Source organism: Ictidomys tridecemlineatus, chromosome 2 (assembly GCF_052094955.1).
Source record: "Ictidomys tridecemlineatus isolate mIctTri1 chromosome 2, mIctTri1.hap1, whole genome shotgun sequence".
In the NCBI taxonomy this organism is placed as follows: Eukaryota; Metazoa; Chordata; class Mammalia; order Rodentia; family Sciuridae; genus Ictidomys; species Ictidomys tridecemlineatus.
Window position 1 is genome coordinate 47128631 of NC_135478.1, and position 16988 is coordinate 47145618.

The 16988-nt window shown below is 38.0% G+C and overlaps 1 protein-coding gene across 6 annotated transcripts in view; it reads left to right on the forward strand.

Moving 5' to 3' along the window:
- Actr8 (actin related protein 8) overlaps positions 1 to 16988 on the forward strand; it is a 24064-nt gene continuing 7076 nt past the window's right edge. The window contains exons 1-14 of one of the 6 annotated variants that reach the window (XM_013361873.4): positions 75 to 214; positions 2738 to 2901; positions 3610 to 3780; positions 4876 to 4986; positions 6916 to 7020; positions 7405 to 7578; positions 8052 to 8145; positions 8484 to 8616; positions 10510 to 10663; positions 11658 to 11753; positions 11907 to 12047; positions 13120 to 13384; positions 14113 to 14276; positions 15067 to 15352. In XM_013361873.4, the coding sequence (XP_013217327.2) occupies positions 4915 to 4986; positions 6916 to 7020; positions 7405 to 7578; positions 8052 to 8145; positions 8484 to 8616; positions 10510 to 10663; positions 11658 to 11753; positions 11907 to 12047; positions 13120 to 13384; positions 14113 to 14276; positions 15067 to 15210 (1542 nt within the window). In that variant the 5' untranslated portion in view covers positions 75 to 214; positions 2738 to 2901; positions 3610 to 3780; positions 4876 to 4914 and the 3' untranslated portion in view covers positions 15211 to 15352. Of the gene's footprint in view, positions 215 to 2737; positions 2902 to 3609; positions 3781 to 4875; positions 4987 to 6915; positions 7021 to 7404; positions 7579 to 8051; positions 8146 to 8483; positions 8617 to 10509; positions 10664 to 11657; positions 11754 to 11906; positions 12048 to 13119; positions 13385 to 14112; positions 14277 to 15066; positions 15353 to 16988 lie in introns of those variants that run through there. The other 5 variants (XM_021731146.3, XR_001229995.4, XR_001229996.4 and 2 more) reach the window with 5 other exon arrangements.

Sequence of the window (16988 nt, forward strand, 5' to 3'; positions counted from 1 at the left end):
GGGCAGCCCTGCGGGAAATTGCGCCTGCGCGGTGGCCTTTCCGCTCTGGAGGTCTAGCTGAGGAAGAGGCTGGTGGGCGTCCGCCGCCACGATGACCCAGGCTGAGAAGGGGGACGCAGAAAACGGGAAGGAGAAGGGCGGGGAGAAGGAGAAGGAGCAGCGCGGCGTGAAGCGGCCCATCGTGCCAGCGCTGGTGCCGGAATCGCTGCAGGAGGTGGGGCGCCGGGGGCTGGACTCAGGACCCCACGCCTAGCCTAGGTCCTCCGCGGCCAGGCCGGGGCTCACAACGCGACCGAGGAAGGGAGGCCTGGCGGCCGTTGGAAGGGGTCGGGTTTCCCCCGATAGAGGATCATATCGCTAGGGGTGGTGCCGCGAGGTGGTGGTTTCGCGCCGGTCGCTCGCGGGCTGTGAGGGAACGCGGTGCGCAGCAGAGTCTGGCGGTCCGTGCGCGAGCTCCGTGTTCCTCCTGCCGGCTCCGCCTGGCTCTGAGCCCGGCGTCCCCAGCCCGGAAACTACGACGGTGCTTCACCAGCCTCCCAAGTTGCTCTGAGGTTTACGTGGCCGCAGGGAGAGTTTAGCACCCGGCTGGCTCACAGGGAGCTGCAGCTGATGATTGTTACATGTTCAGGTTATTTTCCATTGTTAGCAAAGATTCTTCAAACTTCAAAGCAAGGAAAAGGTAGACATTTTTTCTCTAAAATAGAGATTAAGACCTGCCTGTTCAGAAGAGAACAAGATTAAGTCAGACTTACCAGGAAAAACAAATTTGCATTAGCTTGGCATGAGAGGATCTTTATTGTACATTTGCAAGCACTTTATTCATCAGTGAAGAAAACACCACCTTCTCATAGGAAAACTGGAAAAGATAATGCACAATTCACAAAAGAAATAGGAGGCATTAAATGCTCAGAATTTCACCTTGTCATCTGAGCCAACTTCCTCACCAATGGGGGGTTAGGACAGTTGTAAATGCCTAGCAGAGTGTGAGGCACATGGGAAGCCCTCTGGTGATTATTACTGTTGCAGAAGCCTGCTTTCTCCAGTTGAAGGAGAAGGCTAGGTGGTCTGTATTGGCCTTGCCTGTTCTTACTCCCTGTCATTCTCCCACTTTATACAGGAGCCTATTCCTAGTAGAGCTTGCTGTTGTGGGGGGCAGCCGATAACAGAATATGGTGTGAAATGGGCTAGTACAGAGGATTATACAGCAGACAGTAGGCACTTCCTTCTGCCCTGACAGGGCAGGTTTCTCCAAAGGAGGTAACATCTGGACTGAGACCTGAAGATAATTAGGAGCAGGGGAAGTTCAGAAAGGGAAGGAGAACAGCACGGAAGACACTTGGGCCTAGAGAGGATAGGCAGTAAATCAGGATGTCTGGAGTTGAGGAAGATAGCAGAAGCCATATTGTGAGGATCATATAAGCTGGAGTCTGGCATCTTCTGAAGGCAATGGAGAACTTTGGAAGGTTTCCTGTATTAAGTGCTTCTCTCCATGCCTCCTATGGCTGGGCTGCAAGATTAATGATTAATTTGTTTCATCCTCACATGAGTGCTTGAGATAAGAATGTAATCAGAGCAAAGAAGTAGCTTCTGAATTTGCAGCCAGATTTATGAATCCTAAGCCTGGACCCTTAAGCACTACAGCAGTCAGTGTGTGTAGCACCCTTTAGTTTTTCCATGTTCTCTGTGATACCTATATTGTTTAATATAGTAAGATTTGTTTAAAAAAACAAGACTTAATCCAGAGAAATAATGTGTGTAATGTATCCATTTTTTAATATATTAAATATGTTGATTACCAAAAAATATTTGTCCACACTCTAAGAAGCTGCATTTTCTACTCCAGAGCTTCCCAGTCAACGTGCTGCAGATTGTAAGCTGTTAATGAGGTACAGGTGTCCCTGATGGTGGGCAGCCTCATCTGTTTACCCCAATATGTTGGACAAATGTCTGCCTTACACAGAATAGCTTGGGAAAGTACGGCTCAACACGTTGCTTCTTAAGAATGATGCCATTGTGATTCAACAAATAACCTCCCAGGCTCCTGTCACCCATATGCTGGGATATAGATTAGTGAACAGGACAGGTATCCCTTCTCATGGAAAGTTTATTGTATGTTGAGGGAGCAAACAATAAATAGTTACAGAAGTGACAATGTTATAAAGGAAGGAATACCATAAGGTTGCTGGGGATGTGGGCAGCAAATCTTGTCTGATGACATTTAACTTCAGACCTGAAGGAGGAGTAACACTTAAAGCAAAGGAGTTGTCTGTTTGAAGGCTCCAAAGTCAGTGAGTTAAGAATTCAAGAGGAACCAGACTTGATGGTGCACACCTGTTACTCCAGCTACTTGGGAGGCTGAGGCAGGAGGTTTGTGTTTTTGAGGCCAGCCTGGCAACATAACAAGACCCCATCTAAAAAAGGAATATAGATTAAGATTAAAGAGGTTAAAATGAAAGTGGTTCTGGAGTGAAGCTAGAGAATTAGGCAGAGGTTCTGAACTTATTGACAATCCACAAAACTGTTTTGAAGGAAGACGGGTAAGAAGACAACTATAGCTTGATGTCAGGGTAAAATAGGTACTGAAGAGTCAGGCTGGAATTGCAATTCTTAATTAAGGCATCCCTGTTGTGAAAAAGATTGTCAGTCCCTTCTCTCATTCCCTACTGAAACTTGGAACCTTCAACAAGTTCATGTAGCAGAAGTTCTCCCAAGTAATTCTATATTCTGCCCTCTTCAGATTTATTGAGCTGAAATGATTGTCATGTAAAAGTAAAGCCCACAGTTATTGCCACCGTCCTGGATTTGTGCTGCTTTGTCAGTCCTTGTTCACCATTATCCAAGGATGGATTGTGAATTGCAGCAAAGTTTTCTGATTTGTGAGGATAGCTCTTGCTATGTCAGGTAAATAATACAGAACCAACAAGGGTAACCTTGTTTTAAAAATAATGCCATAATACATTTGGTAGACACATTTTGAAGTGATTAACATATAAAGTCTTAGTTTCCAGCATTATAAAGTAGTAATTCCATTAATTCCTTCTCTGACCCTTTCCATCAAACCTAAGTAATTTTTATTAATCACCTCAGGAGCTTTTTAAAATTGTCAGTTCCTAGGTGTTCTCCCTGGAGTTTCTGAATCAGAAAACTTAGGACATTTTTTTTTTCAACCTTAACAAATGTTTTAGGTCATTCATATGGATCTTAGAACATAGTATTCTCCATATTCTTCCACCCTCTATACCTTGTTTAATTGTCTTCCTTAGTAAGGTGTCTTCCTTAAACCAGGTGGTAGAAACTTCATCCTGGTCATTGTACCCATAGTCTCTGGTACATAATCACTCAGTATTTATGTGTTAATTTATGTTGGATAATTTTGTTTAAGCAAATATTTGTTTAGCTGTATGCACTCTGAGTCAGATCGAGAGCATACAGATACAAAAAGATGGAGAGCAGTAATTGGATATTTCTAAACTCCTCTACTGAATTATTTTGATACCCTTTTTGAGTCCAGTAGTCTTTACAGGAAACTTAGTTTGTTACCAATGGATTGATTAACTTACACCTGTATATTATTTACTGAGATCACACGCCTGTGTTTCACATTTGCAGCAAATCCAGAGCAACTTCATTGTTGTAATACATCCAGGTTCAACAACTTTGAGAATTGGTCGAGCCACAGACACACTCCCTGCCAGCATTCCTCATGTCATTGCAAGAAGACACAAACAACAAGGGCAGCCCCTATACAAGGACAACTGGCTCTTAAGGGAAGGACTAAATGTAAGTCAAAATAGTGGACCTGGGGAGAAAGCCCAAGGTTGTTTCCTTGTGAGGGCTTAGACACCCAAGAGTATCTGGGAATCTTGAACAAACATCCTCATAGCTTTACTGTGTTTTAAAATAATAACAACTGTCATTTTTTATCTGAACTGTTGATTTAGATTGTGAAGAATTAGTTACAACAAAAATAAATTCAGTTTAACTGATTAAGATTAATTGGATATTGATAAAGGTGATCTTTAATGGAAGTTATAGAATTGTCACTTAAAATGATATGGGTTTTTATTAACTGATAACTGTATTTTCTTTTCCAGACACTTATACTTTAAATCCAACTCATATTTTAAAACCATTAGCAAATTGAACTGCTGTGGCCAACCACTTACTATAGTCTTAGATCAAATTATAATTTCAAGACAAAAAAAATAATTTCCCTGAAGTAAGCATTCACTCAGTCTTATTTTGCAGATGGTAATTATTAGAAAAAAATTTGTGTTAGCTGTTAAATCTGCATATTGCATCATGATCCACTTCTAGCTTTCAAGTTATAAGTTAAGGACAGTTTTAGAAATTTAAATTTTTGTAATTGTGATGGTAACCTTTAGAATTCTCTTGTTTAGTATAACTAGCAGACTACTGAAGTCCAGTTATAAATTTAATTATAATTCGCCCATGTAAGAATCCACAAAATCTTAGTAACTTGTATATTTGGTTAATCAAAATACAATATGTAGAAGGAATGTGACATTGTTACAAAATTGAAATGAGAAATATAGATGTATGGAAGAATCTCTGAAATACTTTGTAAACATGAAGTAGATGTGCTTTGATTAGTGCTGTGAAAAATTTTAACAATCAAAAGTCTCTTGAGGGTATAGATTTTTGCTAATATTTAGGGTTTGGTTAGAGTTTCATTTTTGACTTTTTTATTTACAATAAAAGATTACTTGGAATCCTGTAAATTACTGCAAATGACAGAGATTAAGGAAATGCTGTTTGTTGATGAGGGAGTAGTTCCTAATATTGGATTAAATAGTAGCTTTCTCTTTTCACTAAGTCCTTTATTCTGATCATCTTTCAATTTTTTCCCCTCAGAAACCTGAAAGTAATGAACAAAGACAAAATGGCCTTAAAATGGTGGATCAAGCAATATGGTCTAAAAAAATGTCAAATGGCACAAGACGAATTCCTGTGTCTCCTGAACAGGTTAGTCAACCTTTTCTTCAGATTTATTCTTTTCCACTTTTATTATCATATGTCTCTCAATGTGGGCTATTGTGCAAATAACAGGGTGGACTCACACAAACCTAGATGATCTAGCTGCCTACACACTTATGCCATATGGGATAGCTTATTGCTCCCAGGCCATAAACCTGTGTAGCATGTTATTGTATTGAATACTATAGGCAGTTGTAATGCAATGGAAGGTATATGTGTATCTAAACATAAAAAGTACGTAAAAATACAGAATAAAAGATAAAAGTATACCCGTGTAGGGTATTTATCATAAACAGAGTTTGCATAACTGGAAGTCTCCCTGGGTGAGACAGTGAGTGGTGAGAATGAAGGCCTAGGATGTCACTGTACACTACTGTACACTTTATAAACATTGTATACATAGGCAACACTTAAATTTTTTTTTTCAGAAACAAATTTATCTTTACTAAAACCTTTAAAAAACAAAAAACAGTACTGAAGATTGAACCCAGAAGTGCTCTACCACTGAGCTACATCTCAGCCCATACACACACACATAATTTTTTCTTTTTGAGACACGGTTTCACCAAGTTGCCCAGGTTAGCCTCAAACTTGCAGTTCTTCTACCTTAGCCTCCCAATACCTGGGGTTATAGGTGTTCAGCTCCATACTTAGCCACTTTGCTGTAACTTCTTCATTTTTTTAATAATACAGCTTAAGATACAAACATGGTACAGATGTATAAAAATTTTCTTTAAACCCTTATCTATGTTTTTTTCTATTTAAATTTTTTTTTTCTTTTAAACTTTTCTTGGTTAAAATCTTAGAGAGAGACACACACACACACACACACACACGTTAAGCCAACACGGGGTAAGGATCATCAGTATTACTGTCTTCTACCCCCACATCTTATTCCACTGGGAGGACTTCATGGGTAATAACACATGGAACTATGATAACAGTGTCTTTTCCTGGAATATCTCCTGAAGGACCCTGAGAATCTTTTACAGTTAACTTTTATAAATAAATATAAAATATATGTACATATACATATAAAATAATATTTTATATTAAATATTTTATACACATATGGAATATACTCTATAAAAGAATGGTATAAATATATAAACCATTAACATAGTTTATTATGAATATCAAGTTTAAGTACTATACCTAATTGTACATGTTTTACTTTTGTGTGACTGGAAGAGCAGTACATTTGTTTATACCAGCATCACCACAAATGAGTGAGTAATGTCATGAGTTAGTAGGTAGTTGGAATTTTTCAGCTCCATTATCATTGTTATGGGTCCACTGTCTTATATGTGGCCTATCATTGACCAAAACATCATTATGCGGCACATGACTGTAATACCATTCACACGTTTTCCCTTTTATTCTGCAAATACAAGATGAGATTTCCTTTAAAAAGAAAGAAACTCCTTTCTTAACTGTATATTGAATACTAGAATACTTGAATTAGTGTCACAAATACTTAGGCAAGCCAACTAACTTATAAGGTAGTTTATTAAGGCAAGTTTATAAAAGTTTATATTTTACTGGAGAGTGTATAATCTAGGATCTTGGTAGGAAGCTGTATTCTTAACTGTATTCTTCAATTTAATATAAACCAATGCAGACTTGAATTAGATTTACATATAGATTTATATTCATCTTTAAGCAGTATATAGTTTTAATTTTGGACTGTCTATAAATAACAAAATAGGTGTAAAAATCATGGGAAAAACCAAGATTGTGGAAAAGGACAAGAAAATCTTTCGGTGACTAGTGAATATTTTCCCTAGTATTTTGGATCTGTGATTAAAATTGTTCTGTGAATGAGAGAAACTAAAGGGATTCTTAATGCTGCCCTCCTCCCCTTCTTGTGTAAATTCAACTAATTTTCTTTTTCTTTCTTTTTTTTTTTTTTTTCAGGCACGTTCTTACAACAAACAAATGCGGCCTGCAATTTTAGATCACTGTTCTGGAAATAAGTGGACAAACACGTCTCATCACCCTGAGTATTTGGTAGGAGAAGAGGTAAGAAATGTCTTTACAATGAAATGAAAAAAGAAAAAACGTGATCTTTCTCTTAAAATCCACTTTGCTACCAAGTTCCGATTGTTTCTTAACATTTGGTTATTCTGCTTTGAGGATCAGATATTCACACTGATACCTGGGTTGTTAAATATTTCACATTCAACATCTAAAACATTCAGAAATTGTTGTTCCTAGTATTCCCCCCCCCCCCGCCCCCCAGTGCTGGAGATTGAACTCAGGACCTCAGGCGTGCTAGGCAAGTGCTGCTGAGGTACATTCCCCATTTTCTCATTCAGAAATGTTAATATTAATTCTGGTCTTAGTTTTTTGACTCCAGGAGAAGAGTTTTTAAAATATACCTCTTACCCTCCCCGCCTTTTCTAGGCCTTGTATGTTAATCCATTGGATTGTTACAATATCCATTGGCCTATCAGAAGAGGCCAGTTAAATATTCATCCGGGACCTGGGGGCTCCCTTACAGCTGTTCTAGCAGATATTGAAGTAATATGGTCTCATGCAATACAAAAGTACTTGGAAATCCCACTGAAAGACTTAAAGGTAAGCTAAAATTCCCAGTAAATTTGGATTGTCTTAAAGATTCTTGGTCAACACAAATAGACTTTACCAAGTTGTTTGTGGTACAGTGTCCTTCTTGAAGCATTCTCAACCTTAGGGTGGTGGTCTTCCTCAATTAGTTCCTTTCTGATGACTTCTTTTTTATTGTTTTGCTTTGGGGAGTCTCAGTGCTGTTTGGAAGTCAGCAAGCTTGCTCATGTTTATGTTTTCTGTCTCAGACACATTAGTTATCTTTCATTTTACAAATCTGAGATGATTCCAAGTATGGTGGGGGGAGACTTTGAGTTTCATAAAGAAACAGAAAATGTTAAAGGATGGCACATGTGTTCAAGTTTTTCCTCTGAGCCATTAGCCGTAACTGCTGTGTAGGGAAGCCTCCATAAGGACAGGTGTGGTGGGATTGGACTTAACTGGATGTGTTAACGCTTCCACCTTTTTTTCTTTGTTCTTTTTAGTATTATAGATGTATCCTATTAATTCCTGATATCTATAATAAACAGCATGTGAAAGAACTAGTGAATATGATACTGATGAAGATGGGTTTTTCAGGTATGTGTGTTATTCTAGTGAGACTTATTTACAAATTTTTTAAAATTTTTATTTATCTAATTACTTGTGGTACTGGAGTTCAAACCCTGTATTTCATGCATGCTAGGGAAGTACTGTACCACTGAGCTACAGCCCTAGCCCTGCAGTGAGCCCTACTTGAAATGAAATTGTTCTTTTTTTAGTGGCAAAGTTAATCTAATTCATTGATTCATTTAAATGCTTATTCTGAAAAGATTAATGCAGATACATTCCTGAAAGTTTCTAGGCTCCTGACTTTAATTGTTTTTACAATATGTACTGCTCTCTAGCTGATTAGTCCTCTGCTTTTTGTTTCTCAGGGATTGTAGTCCATCAGGAGTCTGTCTGTGCTACCTTTGGAAGTGGCTTAAGCAGCACATGTATTGTAGATGTTGGGGACCAGAAGACAAGCGTGTGCTGTGTGGAGGATGGGGTGTCTCATCGGAACACACGGTAAGGAACTTGTGAGATGATGTTTCCTATTCCCTCTCCCTTCAAAGTCTGTTCATATCATTAGGGTTTAGAAATGATTTTTATAAGAAATTATATATTTAAAAGTCAGCATAGGAAACCAGCACGATTGTGGGAGTATAAATTCTAGCAAGACTGAAAACAAATGATTGCCCTTATTGGAACTTTCTAGTGTGAATCCATGTCAATAACTCCTGAAAGTCCTGGCATGTATTGTATGCCTTCCCATAGAGGAAGTGTGAATGTTAACTTTTTCTTTTACTGTGGCCTGCCATAGAAAAGCTAATCACACCCTAACAGCAAAGGATGGCTGTTTTCCCATGGTGTCATCAGTGGTAACAAGTTAATAAAATAAATGGCAGGAGCACGTTTGCTGCATGTCCTTCCTAAGACATCTTTTTGCAGGTAAAGCCACTTGGGTAGTACAGGAATGGATTCTGTGCATCATTTTGTGGTCCTGAGACAGCTTTCTTCTGTCCCTTACTTTAGGTAGATTAAGTTTCAGGTACAGAAGAAATGAATATAAACAGGATTCAAGGTGGTCATGAAAAGGTTAATCTACTGCCTCCAATCCCAATTTACAAGACATTCTAAAACCCAATATGAGGGCTGGGGTTGTAGCTCAGTGGTAGAGTGCTTGCCTAGCACATGTGAGGCTGTGGGTTTGATCCTTAGCACCACATAAAAAAATAAATAAAGGTTTTTTGTTTTTTTTCTTTTTGACATTGTTTTTGTTTATTTTATGCTCTCGTATAGCTCTGTTGTAAAAAGTATTTTTCATCACTTTTCCTTTATTCATCCCAATTCATTAAAACAGTTGCATCTAATTACATAAAAACAAGATATTTCTGTGCAAATACATACATGTACATACACTACATAGAAAATATAACTGATTTTTCTGAACAGAGTAATTATAAAAACAAATCATTGACCATCAGGAAAAATCTTTGGGAAACTAAAAAGAACTGATTACAATAATATATAGATGTAATAAAATGTAAACTGTCTAAAAACTATAATTGGCAATTGGATAGAGTCATTATGTAAATGAAACATAACCAAACAGTTTTTTTTACTTTAAAAAAATTTTTTTTAAATTTATGTATGACAGTGGAATGCATTACAATTCTTATTACATATATGGAGCACAATTTTTCATATCTCTGGTTGTTTACAAAGTATATTCACACCAATTCATGTCTTTATACATGTACTTTGGATAATAATGACCATCACATTCCACCATCATTTCTAAAAATGAAGGTATTGTGTCCATCTACAACTGAAAAAAAAAAAAAAGAGTGTGTGTGTGTGTGTGTGTGTGTAAATAAATAGATAAAGCCCAGTATGAGCTAGCGTGGCTCTGCCATTATTGTTCTCAAAGTATGGAGAAAATACTGGACCCAGGTCTATTTCCATTAAACTAATTTTACAGTGGTCTTCTTAAGTTGTAGAAACTTTCAGTTAGTGAACAATTTTCCCTAAGTCTTTCCCTCATAAGTTTGTCTTATGTTGTTACCTCTTCATGCTTGTGAGTGCAGCCAGCCAAACAATTGTGATCTAGTGAAAGGCCATTAACTTGAAAATGAATTGGATTTAATAATGTATATTCTGTGTTTTGAAAACTTTTTGCAAACAGCAAAAAGCATGTTCATATCATTAGGGTTTAGAAATGACTGCTTCCAGGTGCCCTGTCAACTGGTTTTGGCTAAAGTTCCCTTTGTCCCTTCCACTATCCATTCCATTCTTCCATTCAGTTCTTACAGTAAACATTTGAAAATTTTTGTGTTGTACTATGCCTAAAGGAGTTCTTGAAGCACTCTTTGCACCTTCCTAACTCACAGATTTAACAGTCTGCCCTTTTAACTTTAGGCTTTGTCTGGCCTATGGAGGATCTGACGTGTCAAGATGTTTTTATTGGCTCATGCAGCGAGCTGGATTCCCTTACAGAGAATGCCAGTTAACAAATAAAATGGATTGCCTTCTTCTGCAGCACCTTAAAGAAACTTTTTGTCATTTAGACCAGGTGGGAACAAAATATTACCTATTATTTTTTTGTTTGTAGAGAAAATGTAATATTTAAAAGGTATTTTAAGATTAATTATACTGCTCTTTTAACCCAATTAATAAAGCCTAGAAGCTTTCCTCTCAAGGGGGTGAGAGCTTTTTGATATGGTCAAGATAGTGAGGTGCTCTCTTGAACCCAGAATGCACAGCTTGTTTTTCAGGAGAATTTAGCACATTTTTCTCTGAAGGTGTCTAATCACTGATAAGAATGAAGATAAAACTTTAGGTATAATAAAAGTAACAAAAATACATAGATGTGGACATTTTTATTAAATTTTGAAGCACTTTCTTAGTATTGTGAAGAGTTAACCTTTAAATCATATCTATATGTGTATATATAATATATGCATACATATATTAGATATGGGTTGGCTACCTTTTTTACTTTTTGTATTTGACTTTTTTTCTCTACTTTTTCAGATAATAGAATTCTAAGTTTTAAGACTCTAAGAAACATAAAAAGGGTCTAGATATATATTAGTTGAGAGAATTTGCTTATTGATTGAGGTCACTCTTTGTATTAATGTTTATCAAAAATGAAAACTGCAGATGATATACATTTCAGAAGTGTTAAATAGGAAAGCAAAGAACAACTGAATTCTTGGTTTTTTTTTTTTTTTTTTGGTTTTTGTTTTTGGTACCTGGGATTTAACCCAGGGGTGTTTAACCACTGAGCCACATCCCCAACCCCTTTTTAATTCCTTTTATTTGAGACAGGATCTTGCAAAGGTGCTTAGGGTCTCGCTAAGTTGCTGAGGTTGGCTTTGAATTTGCCAGGTGTTTGCCCCCACACCCAATTTGGAACTTTTTTTATTAAGTATAGTGAGAGTGGTACAGAGTTGTAGGGTGGCCTTTTTATTATAAAATTTAGATGATGGAGAGGCTTATGCATAATTTGAGGAGTTTACATGCATTCTTACTGATTTACTGACAGCATCTTTTCCTGGAATCAGGACATCTCTGGGCTTCAGGACCATGAGTTTCAGATTCGCCATCCAGATTCTCCTGCCTTGCTTTACCAGTTTCGGTTAGGAGATGAAAAACTCCAGGTAACCCCATAGATGTGTATATCTTGGGTAAAAATAAATCTATCCAGGCTCAATCAATTACACTGGGAAAATGTGCACTTGCTGGGAACATGGTTTGCTAGTTGGAAGTTGGAGGCAGTATCTTTCTGATTCTTCTTTTCTTTTCATGCTCAGGCTCCAATGGCTTTGTTTTACCCCGCAACTTTTGGAATTGTTGGACAGAAAATGACAACTTTGCAGCATAGATCCCAGGGTGATCCTGAGGATCCTCATGATGAGCATTATCTACTGGCTACACAGAGCAAGCAAGAACAGGTTCATAGTAATTCTGGTGGGAGAAGAGACAATTTTGACCCTGCAGGAGAAGTTTGCCCAGAATTAATAGATCACTGATCATTTATTTCGGTCTTCAACAGACTAACCCTGATACTGCTTGTAGAACTAGAGATGAAGTGTGAATTTTGTTTTGTCTTTTACAGTATTGAAGGTTGACCCCAGGGCCTTCAACAGGCTAGACAAATGCTCTACAACTGAGCTATATCCCTGTCCCTTTTTATTTTTTATTTTGAGATAGAATTTCACAAAGTTGCCCAGCCTTGCCTCAAACTGGCAATCTTCCTGCCTCAACCTTCTGAGTAGCTGGGATTACAATGCCTGATTAAAGTCTGAATTTAAAATCCAGATGACCGACTTCTTTATTCAGACATTAATTCAGTTTTCTGAATGCCATGCCATGTACTTAAAAAGTTAATGAAAACACTTTTCTTTTGCCATAATATTATTTACTTACATTATCTGCTACTAAATATCGATTCAGTAGTATTTTCAGTAGCATCTCACCTACTTTATAATTAATTACATTGTAAAAGGTATATGACATGGGCAAAGAGCTGAATTTTTTTGTTCAAAACTAGTTTCAGTAATAAGAGGTCTGCTGTAGGAGCATAAAATGAAGCTCTTACCTGCTAATGAAACATCAGAGCTCATGATGAAAAATAGATGAGAACTATAAACCTTTTCTAGTCTTTGTTCCTGCCCCATAGGCAAATGTGAAGCAGTAGATAGAACTTAAAAATGAGGATTTTCTAGTAGCCGTTGGCCCATGAATCCTATTGAAATATTTCACTTCAGGAAAAATGTTATCAGTACTAACATTCAGTGGTAGACCCACACTGAGTCCTACAGAGACTGCTTTGGCTTTAGAGTGTGCTCACTCCTCACTCCTAGGTTATCTTGGGATTGGGTGCTGGGCAGTATGTGTATAACTTGCTGGCTTTTGTTTCATAATGGGGCATGATAGGCAGGGAAGGGTAGGATCTAGCAAGACAATATCAACAGTGTTCTGTTATGGTCATACCATCTACTTGATTGTCCTTTTGATTTATAGTCTGCAAAAGCTACTGCTGACCGAAAATCAGCATCCAAACCCATTGGATTTGAAGGAGATCTTCGTGGCCAGTCCTCTGATCTTCCAGAAAGACTCCATTCTCAGGAGGTGGATTTAGGATCATCTCAGGGAGACTGCCTGATGGCTGGCAATGACTCAGAGGAGGCCCTCACTGCACTGATGTCCAGGAAAACTGCCATCTCACTGTTTGAAGGGAAAGCCCTGGGCCTTGACAAAGCCATCCTGCATAGCATAGACTGCTGTTGTAAGCACATTTGGGGACACCAGAAATAACAAATAAGTTGGTTCAATTTAGGGTATATTTGTGCAGTGTATCATGGTCATTCAGAAACTATGGAGCACCTACTCTGTCCTTGCTTTGCCAGGTGTTAGGAGTACAGTAATGAAATAGAATAATTGGTTCTTTGCCTTATTGATTTTATAGCATAGGGAGAATAACATAATTGCATAAATATGAAATTATAATTGTGGTGGGTGCTGCAAAGTTGAACTATAGGGTCCTAAGAGCTCCTGATTTAGAGATGTAATAAAAGAGTTTTACTTACTCTGGGGAAGGTTTGGAGGGTGGGCAGCAGGGAATGCTTTCTTGAAGAGCCATGTGAGAGATTTTAGGTGAGAGCAGATTGTTAGACAAACAGAGTGACATTCCAGGCAGAGGAAGAAAGCTGCAAAGACTGATGTGGGAAGCAGAGTGTGGGAATGAGGCTGGAGAGTAGGTGAGTACCACACCACACTGGACCTCATGGTCCACCTTGAAGGGTTTGGTCTTAATCCTTTGAGTAACAAGGCATGAAGGGTGGGGTGGCGGCATGCTCAGATTTGTGTTTTACAAGGTTCCTCTGGCTGTGTGGGTTTAAGAGTGGTCTAAAGGGAGATCTTTGAGGAGGTTATTGCAGTTGATAAGCAAGAGATGTTTGTGGCTTGGCCTAGTGGTGGTGGTGGTAAGTAGAAGGGATATCTATGTCTTTTCAGCATCTGATGATACCAAAAAGAAGATGTACAGCTCTATCCTGGTAGTGGGAGGTGGTTTGATGTTTCATAAAGCTCAAGAATTTCTACAGCACAGAATTCTCAACAAAATGCCACCTTCGTTCAGGCGAATTATTGAAAATGTGGATGTAATTACAAGGCCTAAGGTGTGTTGTTTCATGGTGCAAATTGAACTGTATGCAAATGAAACCAGCAGTGGTTATTTCTAAGTGGACAGTTAAAACCTGGGAGGTTTGGGCTTGTGTCAGGCGAGGTTGTAAGAGTATGAGGAAGTGCAAAAATTACTCTTGAGTGTGGCACAGATGTGGCAGAAGGAGCTCTGGACTAGGTGACTAAATTCCTGGTTCTGGCCCTTGCTGCACCTGACTTCCACCTTTGTGAGAGAATCAGGTGGGTTGAGAATACTGTTCTCTCATACCCTGACAGCCTCTTATAGTCAAGAACTATTGCTGGTCCCTGGACTAGAAAGATCTTTAAAAATCTTTTTGGTTTGAACTATCTTGAAAAGAAGTATAAATCCAGGAATTTTGAAATACATTGTGTCTGAATTTCATTAAATATAAACCCAGGAATTTAGAAATATATCATGTTTGTATTAAATCTCACTACAGTTCCTGGTGATATTATTTTACTTCGGAGGGAAGGATTGTGGGAATGTATTTATTCCACTCACATCAAAATTATTTTGTTATATATGTTCCTGCTTAAAGGCCTGTTGTGGAATAGTAGTGAAGAGTAGCATGTTCAATAGTAAAAATTAAAAGTGTTCTCTTGTCAGATCAGAGAGGTTTTAGTTGTCCATGAGTCCCGCTGTCTTAATATGGGTAGAAGACCTGGCTTCTTAGGACATGGACTCAGCAGGAATCCTTCCCAGATTAAATAAATGAAGTATACATCTTGTCTACTTATACTGAAACAGTTCTATCACTTGTCTAGGACATGGATCCTCGGCTGATTGCATGGAAAGGAGGGGCAGTGTTGGCATGTTTGGATACAACTCAGGAACTGTGGATTTATCAGCGAGAATGGCAGCGTTTTGGTGTCCGCATGTTACGAGAGCGAGCTGCTTTCGTGTGGTGAAATGGGGAAGAAAAGTAGCTGTTGAAGACCAAAACAAGTCTCTTGGTATAAAGGATATGTATGTATGTATTTTAATTTATTGACCTAGATGCTTAATTTTCAAGGAAAAGAAATAAATTTCAGTTTTATGTTCATGATATGACATTGGTTTGAAATTATAATCTTTTGTAGACAGGTCATTTAAGAATAAATATGAACTCTTTAATTGTAGCTCTCTGCCCCTTTCTCAGGGCTTCGCAGTGATATAAAATGTTGCTGTTGAACTTTCTTTTAAGGGGCGAAGAACTTTTTGTTGACCTCTGAGCATTGTCAGCCATACCGATGTGACTTGTGAGAAGGGCCCGTTTGTGCCATTTTCCTCTTATCTAGAATAGTATAGGTGTCTTGAGTTCTGTGCACATGACTCATGTATTCTTGGAATTCTAAATACAAAAAAAGTAGTTTTGGGGGTTTTTTCAATTTTCTGTGGGATTACAAAAAAATGATAGGAACCCATTCAGTTCTAGATTTCTAGAGACAACAATTTAAGGCTTTACTGGCTAGATGTCATCAGACATGCTGTAGGGTGGGTTAAAGAAAACTGTTATAAGAGCAAGACAACAGCTAAAAGGGACATCTTTCCTTCTTAAAGCTATATAGAAATGATTTGGATAAAATTTAGAGTTGTTAGCTTGTGCTGTATAATATGGTAACTGTCAGGATTACTACTTGATCATCAAGCCCCCAGTTTTCCTTTATTTGAAGAACCAGGTGCAAGCTTTTGGAGATTTCTATGTTCAGTATGACCAGTTGCCTTTAACCTGTGAGCACTCTGGAGCAAAATCAAAATAATATAGTCATTAGCACTAGTGGTCCAGGCCCTGAGCATGACTTCTTTGAAAAGGTGTCTCAGTGGAGACAGGAGCCAGTAGTACCTGGAACTCAAGAGACCTGGCAGGAGGGAGAGAATGCCTAACCCCAGCTGTTAGGTGCCTGTTCTTGTCACCACTATGACCAGGACTGCAGATGTGGGGAGAGACAAAATCAGGGAAAGGTAAGAGATGGAGGTAAGAATGTAATATAGAAAGAAATCTAAGGCAGGAAGAAATGTGGTACTGAGGCATTTTGCACAGGTAAGCGTAACCTGTGTAACTCCATCAGTAGATTAGGAATACAAGAGTCCACAAATACATCAAAATAATTTTAACTTGCTAATACTATTTGGGATGTATGATTTCAACTTGAAAATTATCTTTTACAAATTTATACAATATTGATTTTGTGTTTCTGGGTTGTTTCAACACAATTTAGTATCAACTGCCTATTTCAGAAGTATATAGTTGTTTCTGATAGTTCTTCACATAACAGCATATCTCTTTTATAATGGGTATATGCTGATTCAGAGGAAGTTGATTACTAGTCCAAGTTTTGATGTGAGCCATATCCATCTCCTCTTACCAGCACTTTGATAGGCATTGTGAAAACTGTCATGACAAATAAATGAGCCTTGCCACATTAAACATACTGCTTCAGCCATTATTACTAAGTATCCGCTTATGAAGCTGGATATGATGAGTTCTCACTTTACGCTTCTTTATTTGGGTTTTTATTTTATCCTTAAGACAACTATTAGGAGGAGGAAATGGTCTCTTAAGACTGTTCTGCAAATGCACACATTTTAATAGTCATCCATCTGAAATTGACCCCCATTTCAGAGCAGATTCATTTTTACACTGTATAAGTATTCCTGGGAAAATACATCTAATAGAAATGTATTTTTGTGAGCTCTGTATTAAGAA